The following is an 18100-nucleotide window of genomic DNA, read 5'->3' on the forward strand; positions in this document are numbered from 1 at the left end:
AATGAATCTTCGGATAGAGAATTGGGTGTGCCCAAGAAGTATAACGGATTTATTGAGTATCCTCGTTGTGGGGTTAGGTAGGAGGGAACGTTACTATGGAAGTATGAATTACTTGTGGTGTTTTGATGTGAGTGGCTGGAGGGGAGTATTCGAATAGTTTCCAGGGTTCATTTGGTAGATTACACTTGGTGTCAGTTTCTTGAATCATTCTTCCTTATAGGCAAAGGCAGCAGGGGCTTTGTTTTGTAATTCTAGTTAGGAGGACTCCTGGTTCTTTAAAACTTATCTTCTTTACCGAAATTTAAATTTTCTACCAGCAAAAAAAAAAAAGGTTCAGCTTTTATTTAGAGATTAGCCTCGTAATTAAATGGATATGATGGCTTGATTTTCAACACTCCTTCAGCATATAGTCCTCTGCTTGATTAGCACTTTAGCAGTGAAGACACTATTTCCACCAAATATGCTTAATCCTTTGTTCGAATAGATAAATTTGGAGAGAGGGAGGGGAGGGATTTGGAAGGAATGAATTTCCTTTATTAGTTAGAAAAATGAGTGCAGAGGGATTTGGTGGGGAGGGAAAATAGATCACTCCACTTCCCTCCTACAAAGCAAATTATTTTCCCTCCAACAAAGGAGGGATTGGGAGGGAAAACTCCCTTCCTCCATTCCCCCTCCCTTTCTCTTCTCTCCTTCCCTTCCCTCTTTCTCCCTCCCCTCCCTTTCCCTCCATTTTTGGTATCCAAACAAGGCCTAAAAGGAGGGACTTCATTTTAGCAAGCCAATGTATCACGTCTATGTCTGTAGAGTAGTAGTCATATTATCATCTACTTCTCCATCGCCATTAGTTTTCTCTCTTTGGTATAAAATTTCATCAATGTTACTTACGTTATTTTGATTTTCATACCTAGAGGTTTAGCTTGGCTTTTGTATTATGTTTACCTTCTCATTCATTTTGCACTCTTTTCTTTCAATCTCTTTGCATTATGTGGTGTGCGATCACTCAGTAACGGTTCTAAAGGATGATTCATGTCAACCGACCGCAAATCATTTTGGGATGAAGGCCTTGATGTTGTTGTTACTTGCAGCATTTGCTAATGTACATGATAGGAAGAAATAGTTACCGCTCTGAAAAATAGAACACGCAGTCGCTCTTCACGTTAAAGATATTCAAGACTTAAGAAGTGGCAAGCTTTTCCAGGATGGAACTCCACACATCCACAACTGTTATAAATATTCATGCTCGGCAAACCTTCCTGGCGACTTCGCTTGAAGTGTTTCATTGATGATAAGAAAAATATCTAATTCTCAAGCACATTGCTAAGGACAACAATGTTCAGCTAAATCACAATGTTAACTCTAGGGAGTGGGTCGATAGCTCACAAGATATTATCTCTGTTCTCATCCCCAATAGATAAGAAGAAAATGTAACCCATTCCTTATTTCAGACATTCAATGACTTTTGCATTTTTTACAAGGTAGTGGTTCATTGTTAATCTATAAGGGTATTGCCAGTCGCAACGGATATGCCAACAACAAACTGAAGTTCTCAGAGGTGGATTAGGTTATACAGGCTATACTATAAACCATAATGTTCAGTTCCCTTTTTCCCATTTCCAGTAAGCTATTAGTATAGATTTTATAACTCTTGGACAAATTCCTATTTGTCATATTAGACTAGACACACAGTACCCAATGTTGTGAGAAAGGAGTTACGAAATACTTACAAAGCTAGAGATGTCTTCATCAGTAGAGCTGGGATTGGACTCCGTGACAATGTTGCCATTGCTTTTATCAGCTTTCTCAATGAATGCTGTGGAGTACAATATAACCCCAAATCTCATTGGAAATTGGTTTTCATATAAATTAACTATAGTGTCAATCACCTAAAAAATGGCAAAGGAATTGCCTGTAAGCATCAGTACAAGACATGTACATCAAGATGATTGGAATCATACACTAGGAATACTTGCCTCAAGCCCACAAGAAGTTGCAGGATCAATGACATATACTGCATGGAAGATATTTTTACGAATGTACCGTAACTGTCCGGGAAATGTAGGCATCAAAATCTACAGAAGGACAAGTGTCAAAGCTTCTGATAACTCCCTGTTTTGAGAGAAAATGGTGAATAATAAAATGAAAACATAAGTAGATGAAGGGTACCTCATTAATGTTACTGCGCCATCTTTTGTATATAGAATCCTCTTCCAAGTTATTCAGATAATGTACATGACTTGAACGGAAGTCAACACGAAACATACTTGACTCTGAAGGAGGCGAAGTTGATAGAAGCTTTCGTATAGTAGGTTCAGGAATCTACAATTTTTTAGAAATGCAAAAAAAGTCAAAACATATGAACTCGGGAGACCGATCATTCTTAAGCAGAGAATCAAAAATTATCACAACAATGAAAATGGAAAAGAAGAGGAGCGTTCTTTTGAAAAATCGTTGTTGAAATAACTTAAAAGCACCCCCAACGTTAGCCCACAAAGTTGTTAAAAAAGAATTCGTGAATATAGTCCAGAGAATGCATTTTCTCTTGAAAAAAGAAGAGCATTTTGCCTCAACTAGATATACCGAAACATAGCAAGCAAGGCACACCTTCATAACAACTACTCCTTCCCTTCATTTAGTTTAAATACATATTCCATTTTGGTCCATTCATTTGAATTTCATACGTTTTCTTTTTAAAGAAATGAGCCTTAGAAAGACCAAAACACCCTTACTTATAACAACTGGGTTTCACTATGATTAGAATCATCCACTTGCAAGTTGTATTTTTCCTTATATTATTGCTCTTTCTTAAACTTAGTGCCATTTAGAAATGTATGGAATTCATATGACACAAATTCTCATTATAGACGGGAGATATGCGTCTATAGTTATAGACGGGCCAAATATCCACCCACTTTAAGCATAAGACAAGCAACAAGTTGCATGGTGGGGCCCAAAAATGTCACCACTTTAAGCATATTTGACCCGTCTTTTACTTTAGACGGATATATCCGTCTATAGACTATAGTGAGACTAATTGTTCATATGAATAGAGATTACTTTTTTCATATCAACCAAATGTAAAAGTTCAATATCTAGGAAATCAACCACGAAACCAAAATACTCAAATCTACTGATATGCCCAATTAACCTCGACACAATGAATGAGCAACATCGCAATAGCAGCGGAATAAATGTGTCGCACGTCAAAAAAAAAATCTAGCACACACACAATTGGATACAAAGGGTACCAGGATATCGCCTTAGAAAGGTATTGTAAGGATTCATTCGACCCAAAATCATTGTCCAACTAAAACCTCCCACTTAAAACCAAAAAGAAAAAACAAAATCTCAATCTCCCACTTTCAACAGTTAGAAGGTACCCTCATCTATTCACAGAAAATGAGAGTACGCATTTTTTCTTTAAAATGCCTTAGAATGTTACGCAGAGCACAGATAAAGCAGAACGCAGAAGGTTTGCTATAAGCAGATGATTCAGATGCCGAGGATTTGAAGACACATGTTATGCATAACAATGTTATCAACAAGAATAAGGATGGAGCAAAGGTTTAGCATATGCTTGAGGTTTATCTGTAAGCTCAGGGTACTCTTTCGTAAAAAGTACATGACTCCTTTAAATTTGCGAATAAGTAGAAAGATTATATTGAGAAAGAAAATTGTTATAAACTTCATTATAAATAGCACATTTTTGAAAGTGCTGCCTTATGAACTTTTTTTAAAAATTTACTAACTTCGCAAGGGTTCTGGCTTTAGTTTTGCTACCTTAATTAAAATCCGTCCAAAAAAAGGAATATTCCGTTAAATTTCGAATATGCCTTCTAAAATACAGTTTTATACCCATTTTACCCTCTTCTCTCTTCTTCCTCCATCTCCTGCTCTTTGTCCATTGCCCTTTTTCAATTCACACCAGAGACACCATGCACAACCTTTATCATTTCCATTATAAACCTCTATTCACCACCCTACGCCAGCTCTCACACAACCCAAATCTTCAACCCACAACCTAATCTTTTAATTGCAGCAATGATTTTAAATTGACAGCAAATCCGGATTGCAACTTATCGCTTCTATTCCATTCAACAAAATTGTGCCCAGAATACATACCGCGAGAAGAGACAAAGGTTGTCTGGGATCCATAGAGGTAACAGTAGAAAAGGAGAAGTATGGTGGGCTGGAAATTGGTGAATAATGAAAGTGGCGAATTGTTAATGGGGATTTAAAGCTGAATAATGGGGGTGAAAGTGGTGAATTTTTAATGGAGGCTTGAAGATCAATAATGGTGGGTAGTAGAAGGTGAAGAAAGGCAAAATGGACATTTTACTTTTTACGGAAAATCACTTAGGTAGCAAAATAAAAAATAAAACACTCAAAAAAGTAGTACTAGTAGTCGCTCCATTTTATTGAATTGGCCCAATTTTTTTGCAAGGCAAAAAATGGGCCAATGGGACTAATTCGATAAAATAGGAGTAATTTTTTAAGAAATACTCCCTCAATTCACATCAATTCCATACATTTTCAATGGCACAAAGACTGGGAAAGAGTGAAAAGGACGGGGATGGAGTGGGGAGGACAAGGGCGCCAGCGCTGGGTAGTGGTGCCAATGGAGGCGGTGTTGGTGGGTGTTTTGGTTGAGCGGTGCATGCTGGTGATTGCTAGTGGTGAGTGGAAGTCACAGGGAAACGGTTTCGAAAACCCTTGGGGGTGGGGGAATGGATTTTGAGGAATAAGAGTAAAACCTAAATTGAAAAAAATGGATAAAGGGAAGGAAAACTGAAGCAAACAAACATATAATACATAAGAGAATGAACAAATTTCATTCCCTTTCCCTTACCTTAAACTCTCCAACCAAGCGCCCCCTTAATGTAATCAAGGGCAATATCCCTACGTAATTATGTTAAAAATTGTTACCTAAACATGATATGGTTAAAATCAAAACTGAGGCCAGTTCGCAAAAACAGAAAGGTTCTCTCAGTCTACGTTGAAGACTTCCATTGTCCACTTAATAATCTACGCCGTTAATTACAAGACCTAATGGGGCATTAAAGTGTTAAGCTTTACAAAATTTTAGTATGGGACCCCTCTCCCTTTTCTCGACTATCAGAGAGGTGGAGGAAATGTTGTCCATGCGATGCAAGAATGATTACATCTCATACTTACATATTCCGAACAGTCATCATCTTATGATAATGCACAGGTTTTAAAGACTAAACTACTTGCTAGAATTTCCTCGCTTCAAACAAAACAACTTCCAACCTTTCCCCAAATCATCGAATGCCATTCAGCAGTTTATGTGTAAAATAGAAAGTTAGAAATTAAGTTGTATCGGTACGCTAAGCAACGAGTCCTATGGCACAGTAAGAGTTTCCTAGAATGACAGATAACGAAGAAGATAGTAACTACAGAGTAACTTTATCAAACGGCCAGGAGGGTTGGAACCATGGTTTTCCTATTTAGTGGTACAAGACAGACATATCCCAAAAAACACAAATTAAAGACGACAAAGTTTTGATAGATATAGAATGAAGACATGCTCATACAACTTACTCATACAACCCTTAGGCAACATAAACTTCCTCTTCTTCATTTTCAAAATAAACATGGAAACTCCGGAAGAACACAATATCAACAGAAAACAATGCCCGTAGAAGACCACGTCTCTTTAGCAGATGCACACAACAAGAAACATTCATTGAATAATTAAGAAAGCTTAAAGCGACTAACCTCCAATTTTGAAAATTGATCTGCCAACGTAAGCTCTTGGTGAACTATATCAATTAACCTGGAAAAGAAGTAATACACATTGGACCCAGTTAAAATAGCACATGGACCCAACTGAACAAGAAGAAATATTCTATCAGAATAGCAGTCACTACTTGAATGTAATAACCACAAAACCAAGGAATAGTCAATAATTTATCCCAATGAAATCTTTCTACTGTTCTAACAACAATATCTTAGAGGAGGGAGTTGGTTAGGGGGATAATGTAAGTAAATAGATTGGGTAGTACGAGAACAATGTGGTCATTTACTATAAGAAACTTACCTGAAATGGAAAGAAAGAGAAATAGGAAGACAAAAAAAAGAATTTGCCAAAAAAAAAAAAAGGAAAGTGGGAAGAGAATAGAAAATTTGAGGGATTAGTTTTCAACATATTAGTAATAAATTCTTCCCCATTCATAAACACTAAAATAAGATTTCAGTCCTCCAAGGGAAATACAAGATTTGCACCCATAACATTTCATGATTTAACTTTATTTACATACCAAACCTAATTACAACTTCCACACCCATGGTTCTTTATGTTGAATAGCTTTTTAGGGAGATAACTTTTAGCATCAAAGAAGACCAACCAAGCTGAATTCACAAACACCATTAGTTTCGAAGGAAAAGAGTAGTGACGCACAGGAAAAACACTAAAAGCTCATCAAGACATGTAGAATAAAAAACCAAGTTCCATTATTATAAGATAAAAGGAATACAGGTTCTAAAGATTAAAGAAAACATAAAGCATTACAGATAAAGGTCAATATCTTCAATATTGATTAAACCGCCATTTATAGCCATTAAAGACTTCCCCGGAGGCACCATCCTTTGGTTTGCAAGTATTTCATCCTTCACAGAATCATTCAACTGCAAGAAATTAATCAACATTTTTAATAAGTAGCTGAGAGCAGGAATAAATAAAAGGTTGCAACACTGAAACTTGACCATTATGTAAAGGTTTTTTATGATCATCATGACCTCAGTTTTTGATCATCATGACCTCATTTTGAGGCGATATTTGCCGCACTTAGTGAGATTAGGGTCTGATAGTCAATACAGCTATCATAGCTCAAAAACGTGCTTAAGCCCAAGGCTGTGTGTGCACTAGCAAAGACGCATCGGTGTGCCTTATACACAAGGCGCAATTACTGACGCGCACTACTATGCTAATTCCAATTTTTTCTTCAAGTTCTTTTATTATTATGCTCTCCTCCTTATCACTTTATCCCCATTTTTTACCCCTTTACATGTTAGCCCTCTTTAAAAACCCAAAAAAAAAAAAAATTGGTTGAAGAAGAGTTTGTCTCGTGTCTAAAAGGCGTGCGCCTTTGCCTCGGCCTCTATCATCGCCTCAAATCCTTTCAAACTAAGACGCTATCGTGACCGCAACCTTGATTTAGTACTATCGTTACTAGAATCCTTTGAATATATAAGAGCCACCCAGAATTAATCCAATCCACCTAGAAAATCCCACCGACGGCAGAGTTTAGCTAGAGGTTTAGGTGTATGTATACATGTTCCAAAATCTCGGTTCAGCATTCAGCATTGATCCCGAAAGTGGTTATCACTGCCTAATCTCGGTCCGTGCGTTATAAATCTGGCAAACTCTGAAACTCCGTCTCAAAATGCGGCCCAGAGTAGCTTCCAAGACATTGATAACTTGGTCGTGATGTGGTGTCGTAGCACCATGGATATACATTTGCAATTTTGCACATCGTATCTTTTAACTAGTCCAAGAGGATTCTGTTAAATATATCTCCCCTTTAACAAAGGACAGTGATGATTGATGAACCACTTGATTTTTTATTTTTTTTGGTACAAATTGATGAACCACTTGATAAGAACCTAAACTTCTTAAATATAGGTGAAGCTGAGTAATACCTTCATTCTAGATAATGATGCAACAACACTGGGAAAGTTTTGATTAACTTCTTGCATTGCTTGCAAAGGATTTGACGCATGGACAATCTTCTGCGCAGTCTGATGTCCCAAATCTGTATGATAATTTATTAGTTTCACTGGGAAAGTTTTGATTATTTTTTAGTATTTGATGTTTTTTTGACATATTTAGTGTTTTTATTTAATTTTAAAAAATTAAATTATTTGTTCTTCTCTCCTTTATTACACTTTTTTACCAACCACTTTCTTATATATTTTACTTGGTTTACTTTTAAGGCATTCCGGATCCCTAATTCTAATTCGGGTTTCAAAATCGTTTTAATCTTTTCTCTCGATTCAAATTTTAAGTTTTTATAAAAGAAATCCGGAATTCGATTTTAAAACCTCTAAGTTTACCTTGACTTTCCATTACATTTTCGCTCTCCCTTTTGTTTTCCATTTTCCCTTTTCTATTCGCATTTTGAGGTGTGCATTCACCCATGGACGGTTCTAAAGGATGATTCATGTCAGCCGACCTCAAATCATTTTGTGATTAAGGCTCTGATGTTGTTGTTATTGTTGTATTGGGAAGATCAATAGCAACTGTAACCAGAGGCAGTAGATGCTACGTATGGTTACCTTTCAATTCCCAAACTTCAAGAGTATCTGATACACTGGATGACAAAAGATAATCCCTGAAAACCATAATCTCAGTGGATACCTCTGGCTTACGTTCCTGCACGATGACAAGGAGACAGATCAACTACCCAATAACTACAGAGCATATAAACACAAAAAAGTTTTTAAAAGAGATGGTGGAAGATTGGAAGCAAAGATTTACCATCCTGAGATCAAAACATATAAGACCATATGTAAGATAATGTATCACGAGAACTTGTCACTAAGGCTCAAAGTTACAAATAGCTAGCAGACATATCTTATGTCAGAATCTTCGGAAATGACACAGAGATAACAACAAAGCCTTAGATCCAAAATGATATGTGGCTGGCTGACATTAATCAGTCTATACAACCGTCAATGTGAGATTGGAAAACAGTGAAAAAGTGGAGGGTAATAAAACACGATAAAAAAATCAAGATAGGCGAAAAAAATACATGGGAAGAAAGAATGGAAAGGCACAAAAATGACGGAAACTATTTAGATGAGAGCTAGAATAGATTAAAAGAGAGAAATAAGTACAAAGGAAAATCAAAAGGAAATAGTAATACGAAACTGCCGAAACATTAAGAAATTGGACAAAAATTTAAATGAAAAATTAAAAATAAAAATAAGACGATAAAAAAGAATTTACATTGACAAGACAATACAAAAATTAAACTCACTATCATTAATATGAATTCTTTAAGTTCACTTTCCCATCTCGAATGCTGTATTTCTTACAATCTCAAGTAGACCCAGATTTTCTAAGGTCTTACCCTACCCTCACAATCTCCTCATTTCCCCACTCTTCCCAGGGACTTAACCAGCGCATCACTTGGCTCTATCTAACATGGTCAAACTACTTTAGCTAATTCTCTTTCCTCATAATTTCAATAGATCCACCAGCTACTTTCTCCCTAGTTATCTCATTCTACGAACATGAAACTGTTTTACGACCAAACATTCAATGTTGGAATCTCAGATAAACAAAATGATAATAAATGTGTTGCTAAAGGGACAACAATTGTCTCTCCCTACCATAGTACTAAATCTCAGTTTCAGCAGTGGTTGCAACTTTAGGCCTAATCTTCCTATATGTCTGCCAATGCTGTCTTAAGATGCAGTCAATGCAGCCTCGGGGATCTTCAAACCTTTGCAAAACGATGGTGTTCAGATAAGTGATCTTCATTAACTACCATGTTCTCCACGACCCACTCGCACCTCCTACTTGCTATTGTATCCACTCTTGGGATCTGGGCTTCACCATCCTCAACCTTAACATTACAACTCCATCATCTCTTTTTCTTTCACTCTCTCGGTCTCTTTTCCATCACAATTTACCCCCCCTCAACACACACACACACACACAAAATTGCCCTAAAATAATAAACAATATATCATGAGTGGAAGAGCAAAGTTTGCCTTTTTAGTCAATTCGAGCCTTAGCAGACCTAAAAATGCATGTCAAAAAATATAAGGTTCACCAACCAGTAGCTTGGAGAAAATGAAGCCTCTGAGCTCCTGGCTAAAATCTTCTGTATGAGGATCCTCTAGAGTAATACCTGCAAGTAATCAGAAAGGGTGAAGCCAAAACTTAGTAATATAAGGAGAAGATCAGGCACTTCGACAAATCAAGAGGAAAAGCTACACGGCCTTTTTATGTAGATAAATGATCGTACTACAACTTTTTCTCATCATGACACCACCGCCATTCGACAATATAATAGAGATCAATAGACCATAGTGAAAGTCAACTGGGATCTCCCGTAATTATACAAGCAATTACGAAGAGCTTGGAGAAACTAATTCAAATAATATGCATACATTTTCAAAAATAAAAGAGAGCAATGTGAGAAAAAATGACAGCAATAAAAATGTCTCCAAAATGTACAGCCGCAAGAAAGTAATGGAGGAAGTACTAGGTGCAATCCATGAACAAAATCAACCAAAATACAACGAAGCTTTTATAAGAAAAATTACACTTTCATGTCAACTTTTGTACATGGACTTGCCCATGGCCATACTTGAGGTATTTATCGAGCCTCAAAGAAGGAGAGTCACATTGAAGAAAACATCAATTTTGAAGCTTCAAACTTCATAAGAACTATGGTGATGGAGTGAATTTTTCCTCAAATAGAATCTCAAGTCATCATGATTCTCTAAGCAGGCAGGTGGAAAACCGTAAAGATACTAACTTATCGGGGGATAATAACAATACTCACTTTTTTTTATCAAGCTATCATCCATAGCTTTGTATTCCATATTTTTCAAGGCAAGCTCAACACCATAACCACCCAAGTTGACGGGATCCTTGGTGCCAAGTGCACTGCAGCGGCTAGCCTTTGTCTCACAACCCCTGGGCAGTACAGGTCTAACAACATACCTAACCTTTTCCTGAAAAGTGAACAAAGGAGCACAAAGAAGAAGAAGAAAAAGATGTATATAATGTCACAGCTGAGGAAAGAAGAAGAATTACATAAAATGGCCTTGCATTCTAGACTCCAAACACACGTACATTGAATGTTTGGTTAAAAGATTTAAACAATGACAATGGATTCACCTGTTTGGCTGGTTGAACAAGTGCATTGTGAAACTCTGTAAAACAAGTGGTCCCGAGAGCTCCATACAAAATAGCAACTGGTTTTGAAGTGTTAGAAACCGTATAGACGTGATCAAATTCAAAAAGCTGTGGCTGCTGCTGGTATGAAGGTCCGGCTCTGGCATTCGCAACAACCCAATTCAACCAACCATGTCACAAGTTGAAGCATTATTTATAACCAATTTAATTTGGATAAGCAAGACTTACAAATGATCCAAGTTTTGAAGCCAAGGTATGATTTCAGCAACATCAAAAAAAAGTGATTCACCAGTATCAACCCAACAGCATTTTCCTCCAATACTTTTGGGATTTGAAATGGATTCATCATCATCAGTCAAAGGAAAAGAAGACAGAGAATCCTGAGCCAATTGTCGATATAGGACTAGAGTAGGTGACGCTGATCTCAGAGTTAGCGAAATTTCAAAAATTGAGCCGAGATGAGGACTGAGAAAAGAGCGGCCAAAGTTAAGAATATGAATCAAACACCCTTTCGCCGTAGTATTGGAATCGACATCATGTTGATGTTGAAGCCAACCGTCAACGAAATCCCAATACAGATCATCTTTCCACTCTCTGGACAGTAACTCTCTGTCAAAAGAACAAACAGTTAGTCTTGCTGAAGACGGGTCGGAGCAAGTGACGGGTAATGCCACTCACAAAACGGATAGGGGGTCAAGGTGGAGGCACCCCCATGTGCTTCCCTCTCTCCTCTATTTGGGTCATTTGTGAGAGGAAATGGTATCCGTGACGGATACGTGCCGTCTTCAATGAGATTTTGTGAAGAACAAAAACAGTGAAACTGTAGATGAAGCATTATTTGTATTAAAAATGAAAAAGAATGAGAGAAGAGAGCGATACCCAGCTTCCAGAAGAAGAGAAGTGGCATCCCATTTAGCGCGAAGAGAAGTTTGAACATTTTTAGGGCGATGTGATTGGGAAGAAGCTAAAACCCCAAAAAAGACAACCAAACCAAAGATTATTATTAATATCACAAGCTTTGATCTCTCATGGCTTCTCATTGTCGTCTACTTGTAGTTTTGTAGAGAATGATGAATTCAGTTTTATTGGATCCGTTTCAATTGTATGTATGATTTCACATCAACAATTTAGGAGTCATTCAATTGAATTCAACAACAATTGAGATTGAGATTGAGATTGAGAATGAGAATGAGAGAGTGTTGGTAGTTACTAGTTATACCAAAGACTTGTGTGTTACTACTGTCAATAGTCAATACAAGCCTACAAGTCCTAGACCTAGCAAAACCAACCCGACCCGATTGACCTGATTCGAAAAGGCTGACTCGAGATTCGAAATGACTCAAACTACAACCCTCAACTGTGATCCGAAACCCGAATTAATTCGACCTGACCCGAATATGACCTGAACTTCGTTGACCCGGAACAGACCCGGCCCGAAATGACCCGATCTAAAACCACCTGACCCGAAAACGACCCGACAAAACACAACACTAATTGAATAAAAAAAACTTAAAATGACTAATTTAAAAGCACACTTAAAATTGTTAATGTTAAAAATAGGGTGTTGATTTACGTAGTACACACTTTACTCATTGTAATACACTTTTGACGATTCTACCCCTCTCATTTCATAAGTGTATTGCGATTTGCGTACTACATTGAAAGGAAAAAAAAAATCAAAATGTAAACCCAAACCACGACCACCGTTCACCGTCGTAGTTGACCACCCTCCATCACCACAGTTGACAACCCACCATCCACCGCCTCTCCCCTTTGTGCGACCACCCTTCTTCCCGCCGCCAGCGATCAGCGGCCCGATAACAACGTTTTCCCACTAACCTGCTACTATCCGTCTATCCCACTCTCCCTGCCCGACTGCCCACCTGAACTCTCGCCGCTGGCATTACCGCTGCCCCTCGTCGTCGGCAACACCTTCGTTCCCTTCGTCGCCAGCGACACCTCCACCCTCAACGGTGGCATTCATCCTTCCGCGCGAAACCTGCTTCGTCCCTCTTCTCTCACCCTTTTCCCCTAATCCACGACTTCATGCCAGCATCCCCTTGCGCCACCCTCCGCCTGCACCGCCCCTTCCTCGCCGTCCTCCACCCACGCCGCCATTACACTACCACCAAACAACCAATGAACAATGGTTTGTAATTAATACAAACCCTAAATTAAAAAAAAGTCAAAAAAATGAAAGAAACAAACGACTTTAATCTTCCCGGGATTTCCCACATGAATTCAAGTTCCTACATCCAACCAAATTAGATTTCTACAATTCACATGATTTTCAACTTCATATGACTTTAATCTTCCCGGGATTTCTATATTTCCCATGGTGAACCAAACGACTCCATATAGTTTTATTTTCTCTTGTCCTATAAATCTCATGGCCGTGCCTCAATTTCATGGTGTGAGTGAATAAGAAAGAAAAGCTTCCCCCAAAATATTGTTCATTCTTAATTCTTGCTCTTCACTTGGTGTTTACTTTGCTTGCACAAGAAGAATGAATATCAGCTCCAAAACTGGACTCCAACACAAGCCTTGCATCCCTTGAAAGTCCTAATCGAGAGCCTTTGTATCATTCGCGTCTATCGTGAACAGCTTAACTTAAAACAGCCACATCTCATTCGTTACTCAACCGAATCAAGCATAAGACCACTCATTGGAAAGCTAACATCTCCAACTGAATTCAGAGCAAGATGAGCAATATTTTTTCAGATATTATGTTAGCGAAGATTACGGTATTTTTTGAGCAATACGATTCATGCTTTCTCTCCCCTCTAAATTTCTACATATTAGACTTTAAAAGCAGCTGAATGAATCTATAACATTAGGAATGACTTAAACAGATTTGTTTATTGCATATATACCCACGTTATTCGTGCATCAGTTATCATCTTGTCATCATCAGTTGCTTTACAAAATTACTTAATTTTGGATGAAAAATATAAAATAATAGAGGTGTACGTAATCCCACCTGCTAGCAGTTTCAAGTTTTATAGCAACAAATTGCTAATAACAAATATTTTCCCTCTCAAATTCAATAGATGAACATGGTTGAGTGTTCAACTATATATAATATAAGTGGTTATGTGTTGACAATTTTCATATAAGACGGTTTTGCACTAAGATAGTGGAGGACTAATAGGAATTTAGGAGTCTAACCATTTTCTGGTTTATTGGTTTCATTTTTTTATCAGGCTAACGTGCATCTATATGCACATAAGAATAATACAAATGTATGATATCATAACAAAGAAAAGTGAGTCTATATATGTACATAAAATTAAGATTTGAAGAGCCAAGCTTAGTGGATCTATATGATCGATTATATTGACCATCTATTTAGCTGTGTGTGTTACTTGAATATGAGAAATACACTTTTGTGCTTCATTGTACTTGTTCATGGAGTTCACAGTAGAGGCCGTGATGAGCGTGGTGCAGCTGAAGGCGGTGCGCAGCCTTATCGAACCGGCTTCCACTTTCAGCCTCCCAAAAACTGGATGAATGGTAACTCCTTGGCAGATTTAGTCGTATACTTTTGCAATGTATGTATGTATGTATGTATGTATGTTGGTTGTTGACTTTGTTACTAATTTTGCTTGTTTCTATCTTGCATATGATTTCCGCTTTGATGGGAATGTGCTCATGTTTGACTTCCAGATCCTAATGGTATGTTCTAATTTTTAAGCTCTCTCATATCGAAAATTGACCACCTGCCCATTCTAGTCATGAAATTTGACGTTTTTTGTTATAAAACCTTGAAACTCCAATTATGAGTTGACCTAATGTACCCGGACCTGCCTCGTACGTACCAAACCCAAACTTTCTTCTTGACTGGTAATACCTGTAATGCCTGAAGAAGTACTCATGTGATTAAGTTAGTGTGTATACGATTTGAATTGACAGGGCCAATGTACTATAAGGGAGTGTACCATCTCTTCTATCAATACAATCCTTATTCAGCAATATGGGGAAACATGACATGGGGTCATTCAGTATCATATGATCTAGTTAATTGGATTAATCTCGAATTCGCTCTTCTTCCGTCTGAGACGTATGATTTAGGTGGCTGCTTCTCTGGTTCTGTCACCTTTCTTCAACGCAATAAACCGGCCATCCTATACACAGGAGTTGACATTGATAATTTCCAATCACAAAACATAGCATTCCCAAAAGACCCTTCTGACCCTTTTCTAAGGGAATGGTATAAGTCTTCGCATAATCCAGTAATCTCCGCAAATGATTATGGTGACATCGATCCTAGCAGTTTCCGAGATCCAACAACTGCGTGGCAAAGTACAGATGGTACTTGGCAAGTAATTGTGGGTGGAAAAATTGCTGGTCGAGGCTTGGCATTTTTGTACCAAAGTAAAGATTTTGTTTCTTGGACTAGGAGTGACAAGCCATTTCATTCATCGCGTAGAACTGGAATGTTGGAATGTCCGGATTTCTTTCCGGTATGTGTTAAAGGTAAGAATGGTGCGGAGAATTATCTTGCAAAAGAAGACACGAAATTTGTTCTCAAGGCAAGTTTTCTAGATGATGATCACTATGTATTAGGTTTATACAAGGATGAAGCAGATGGATTTGAGGTAGAAACATATGATTTCATGGAGGGTACTGTGGATTTGAGGTATGATTATGGAGGCAAATTTTATGCATCTAAGTCCTTCTTCGATGGTGGGAAGAAAAGGCAGATATTATGTGGATGGGTGAAAGAGGCTACTAATCAAGCAGACGATGTGAAAAAAGGATGGTCTGGTCTACAGGTGCTAACACTATTCTCTGGCTATCTTCCTTGTTTTTGTACTTGTTCTTAGGATTAGGATGAAGTTAATTTTCCATTTCCAATAGAGTATGCCCAGGTCGTCTATTTTGTTTTCCTTCCAATGCCCGCGTTTCTGGTTTGATCATCTAGGATCGATTTGTTTCTTGGCTTGCAGTCTATTCCCCGAGTATTATGGCTTAGTAGAAGCGGAAACCAACTAATGCAGTGGCCTATTCATGAGATTGAAAGTCTTCGAAAGGAGAAAGTAGAAATCCAAGAGAAGGAGCTAAAAAGTGGATCACTAGTTAACATTGTGGGCATCACAGCATCGCAGGTAAATTGAGAAAATCGTGTAAGAACATCATACGCCAAAACCCGCTCACCCCAAATGACAAAATCTTTGAATTCTCACACTGTTCTACTTTAGCCTACTAAAGGTTGTTTAAACTTTAAACTTTGCAGATATGTATATATTACAAGTTCTTACATAAATTTAATTACTTTACCAATTTTATCCTAATTTTTATCCTGGATCATCAGTAACAATCAGTTCAGTCAAGTTGCGGACATCTTCCCCGTTAATCCATCAAAGAAACCCTTTTACTTTCACTCAATTGGTTAAATGGTCTCGTGCTAATTAATACAAACGTCTTATAGAAGAGCTACTGCCTTGAGGGAGTGGGGATAATGAAATACAGTATGATGATGTTGTTGTTGTTGATAGGCTGATGTCGAGGTCTCATTCGAAGTGCCTGACTTAGAAGAGGCTGAGCTCATGGAGCCTAGTTGGGTTGACCCACAGCTCCTTTGTGCCGAGAAAAGTGAGGTAGTCGAAGGCAAAGTGGGGCCATTCGGGTTGCTGGTTTTGGCGTCTCAAAATTTGACAGAACAAACTGCTATTTTCTTCAGGGTGTTCAAGAATGACAGTAGTAGATATGTAGTCTTGATGTGTACAGATTTAAGCAGGTAACACCTTTTGTTTTCACCTTCTTAATCGTTTTGAACTATTTTCTGTTTTTCCATTGTTTTAAGTAGTTCAATATTGGCAGATCTTCCGTAAGAAAAGAGGTGGACAAGACGAGTTTTGGAGCTTTTGTAGACATTAATCCTCTTCAGGAGAATATTAGACTTAGAATTTTGGTAAGCAGCTAGCTATACTTGTTGAACTTCTGTTATGTATGGTCGATTTTGGAATACCAGAAATAAACATTGTGACCGTAGGATGAATGCAATAACTTAAATGCCTCCCTTTACCCACCGTTGTACTCCAAAAGTTGTCGTTTCTTGCTACGGCACTATTTCAGACAATTATGGCGTACTCCGTATGTTTTAACATAATAAGATTTGTTTTGCAGATTGATCATTCAATTGTTGAAAGTTTTGGTGGGGGAGGAAAGACATGCATCACTAACAGAGTTTACCCAGTTTTAGCTGTAGGCAAGGATGCAGAACTAAATGTGTTCAACAAAGGAAAATGTAGCATAAAGATGTCAGAGCTCAAAGCATGGAGTATGAAAGAGGCCAAAGTCGTCCCTTTTACGAAACGAAGAAAGCCTCCTACCAAAGGTTGAAGCTCAAATAAATGTCCTAAAAAAGTTGTTGATCACACTTTAGTTTCCAACAGAACAACTGATAAGGAGTTAATGTAGCAGCTGATCTATTAAAGATGGGAGGTTCGACAGGAAGTAGGATTTATAGTGGTGGTTGATACGAAGGCGGCTATTACTAGTGGCTATGAAATGTGAATGTTATTGGACTATGATGGAGGGAGAGTGATCTTCACAATTTATTCATGGATGATGGTAACTTATATTGACTCCATGACTCCGTGAGCATATTTGGCTTCGGATAACAATCATGTAACCCTCCTAATCACTAGCGCATTTTTTTTGTTTGTGCCAACTTTTTTTTGTTTGTGAGATTGCACTAGGTGGATAATAGTATATCAGATAGTATAATTTTTTAGCGTTAAAGATAAAGTTTTTGAGTTTTAATTTAAAAAATTTGATTTTTATTATAAAGTTTTTGAGTTCATCTACTTAAATATTAATCTTAAAAAGTTATCTTATAACTCGAAAAAATTACATATAAGTTCAAAAAAATTTGATTTTTGACGTCATAAAACTAAAATGTAATTTATAAACTCTATAAAACTCAAAAGAAAAAAAATACACAAAAACTCATTAAGTGTGAGGTAGTACATCTGATTTACAATCCTTTTTCTGTGAGATTGTGACAATAACTCATTCTTGGTATTTTTATCAATTTATCCATGTTCACGCGGTAACCTTGTAAATTCGCGATTGACGCGAAAGTGGTAATTAGGCCCCTTAACTCTGTTCAATTGTGCAATTAGGCCCCATAAGTTTTATTTGGAGCAATCAAACCCCTTAAGGCCCTTTTTTTCGGCTTTTTATTTGAATCAATCAATC

At 37.6% G+C, this 18100-nt stretch overlaps 2 protein-coding genes across 3 annotated transcripts in view; one reads left to right on the top strand and one right to left on the bottom strand.

Moving 5' to 3' along the window:
* The window catches only part of LOC141647007 (UDP-glucose:glycoprotein glucosyltransferase-like), a 37957-nt gene extending 25799 nt beyond the window's left edge, over nt 1–12158 (bottom strand). Inside the window, exons 1-12 of the mRNA XM_074455035.1 lie at nt 11774–12158; nt 11123–11503; nt 10877–11033; nt 10539–10710; nt 9805–9878; nt 8296–8392; nt 7660–7772; nt 6530–6645; nt 5737–5794; nt 2164–2316; nt 1971–2069; nt 1725–1883 (exon numbers count right to left, since the gene is read on the bottom strand). Coding sequence (XP_074311136.1) covers nt 1725–1883; nt 1971–2069; nt 2164–2316; nt 5737–5794; nt 6530–6645; nt 7660–7772; nt 8296–8392; nt 9805–9878; nt 10539–10710; nt 10877–11033; nt 11123–11503; nt 11774–11934 — 1740 coding nt within the window. The 5' untranslated portion in view covers nt 11935–12158. The remainder of the gene's footprint in view (nt 1–1724; nt 1884–1970; nt 2070–2163; nt 2317–5736; nt 5795–6529; nt 6646–7659; nt 7773–8295; nt 8393–9804; nt 9879–10538; nt 10711–10876; nt 11034–11122; nt 11504–11773) is intronic.
* A 1968-nt stretch (nt 12159–14126) lies between these two features.
* Nucleotides 14127–17584, top strand: LOC141647008 (beta-fructofuranosidase, insoluble isoenzyme CWINV3-like). 2 transcript variants are annotated; one of them, XM_074455038.1, is made up of 7 exons: nt 14127–14407; nt 14561–14569; nt 14807–15669; nt 15844–16002; nt 16393–16634; nt 16718–16808; nt 17024–17584. In XM_074455038.1, the coding sequence occupies exons 1-7, from the start codon at nt 14218–14220 to the stop codon at nt 17237–17239; spliced, it is 1770 nt and encodes a 589-aa protein (XP_074311139.1). In that variant the 5' UTR covers nt 14127–14217; the 3' UTR covers nt 17240–17584. The 2 variants fall into 2 exon arrangements, with proteins under 2 accessions (XP_074311139.1, XP_074311138.1); XM_074455037.1 differs by lacking the exon at nt 14127–14407 and having other exon boundaries at nt 14503–14569; nt 14807–15370; nt 15461–15669.
* Nucleotides 17585–18100: the final 516 nt, after the last annotated feature.

This window comes from Silene latifolia, chromosome 3 (genome assembly GCF_048544455.1).
Source record: "Silene latifolia isolate original U9 population chromosome 3, ASM4854445v1, whole genome shotgun sequence".
Lineage (NCBI taxonomy): Eukaryota > Viridiplantae > Streptophyta > Magnoliopsida > Caryophyllales > Caryophyllaceae > Silene > Silene latifolia.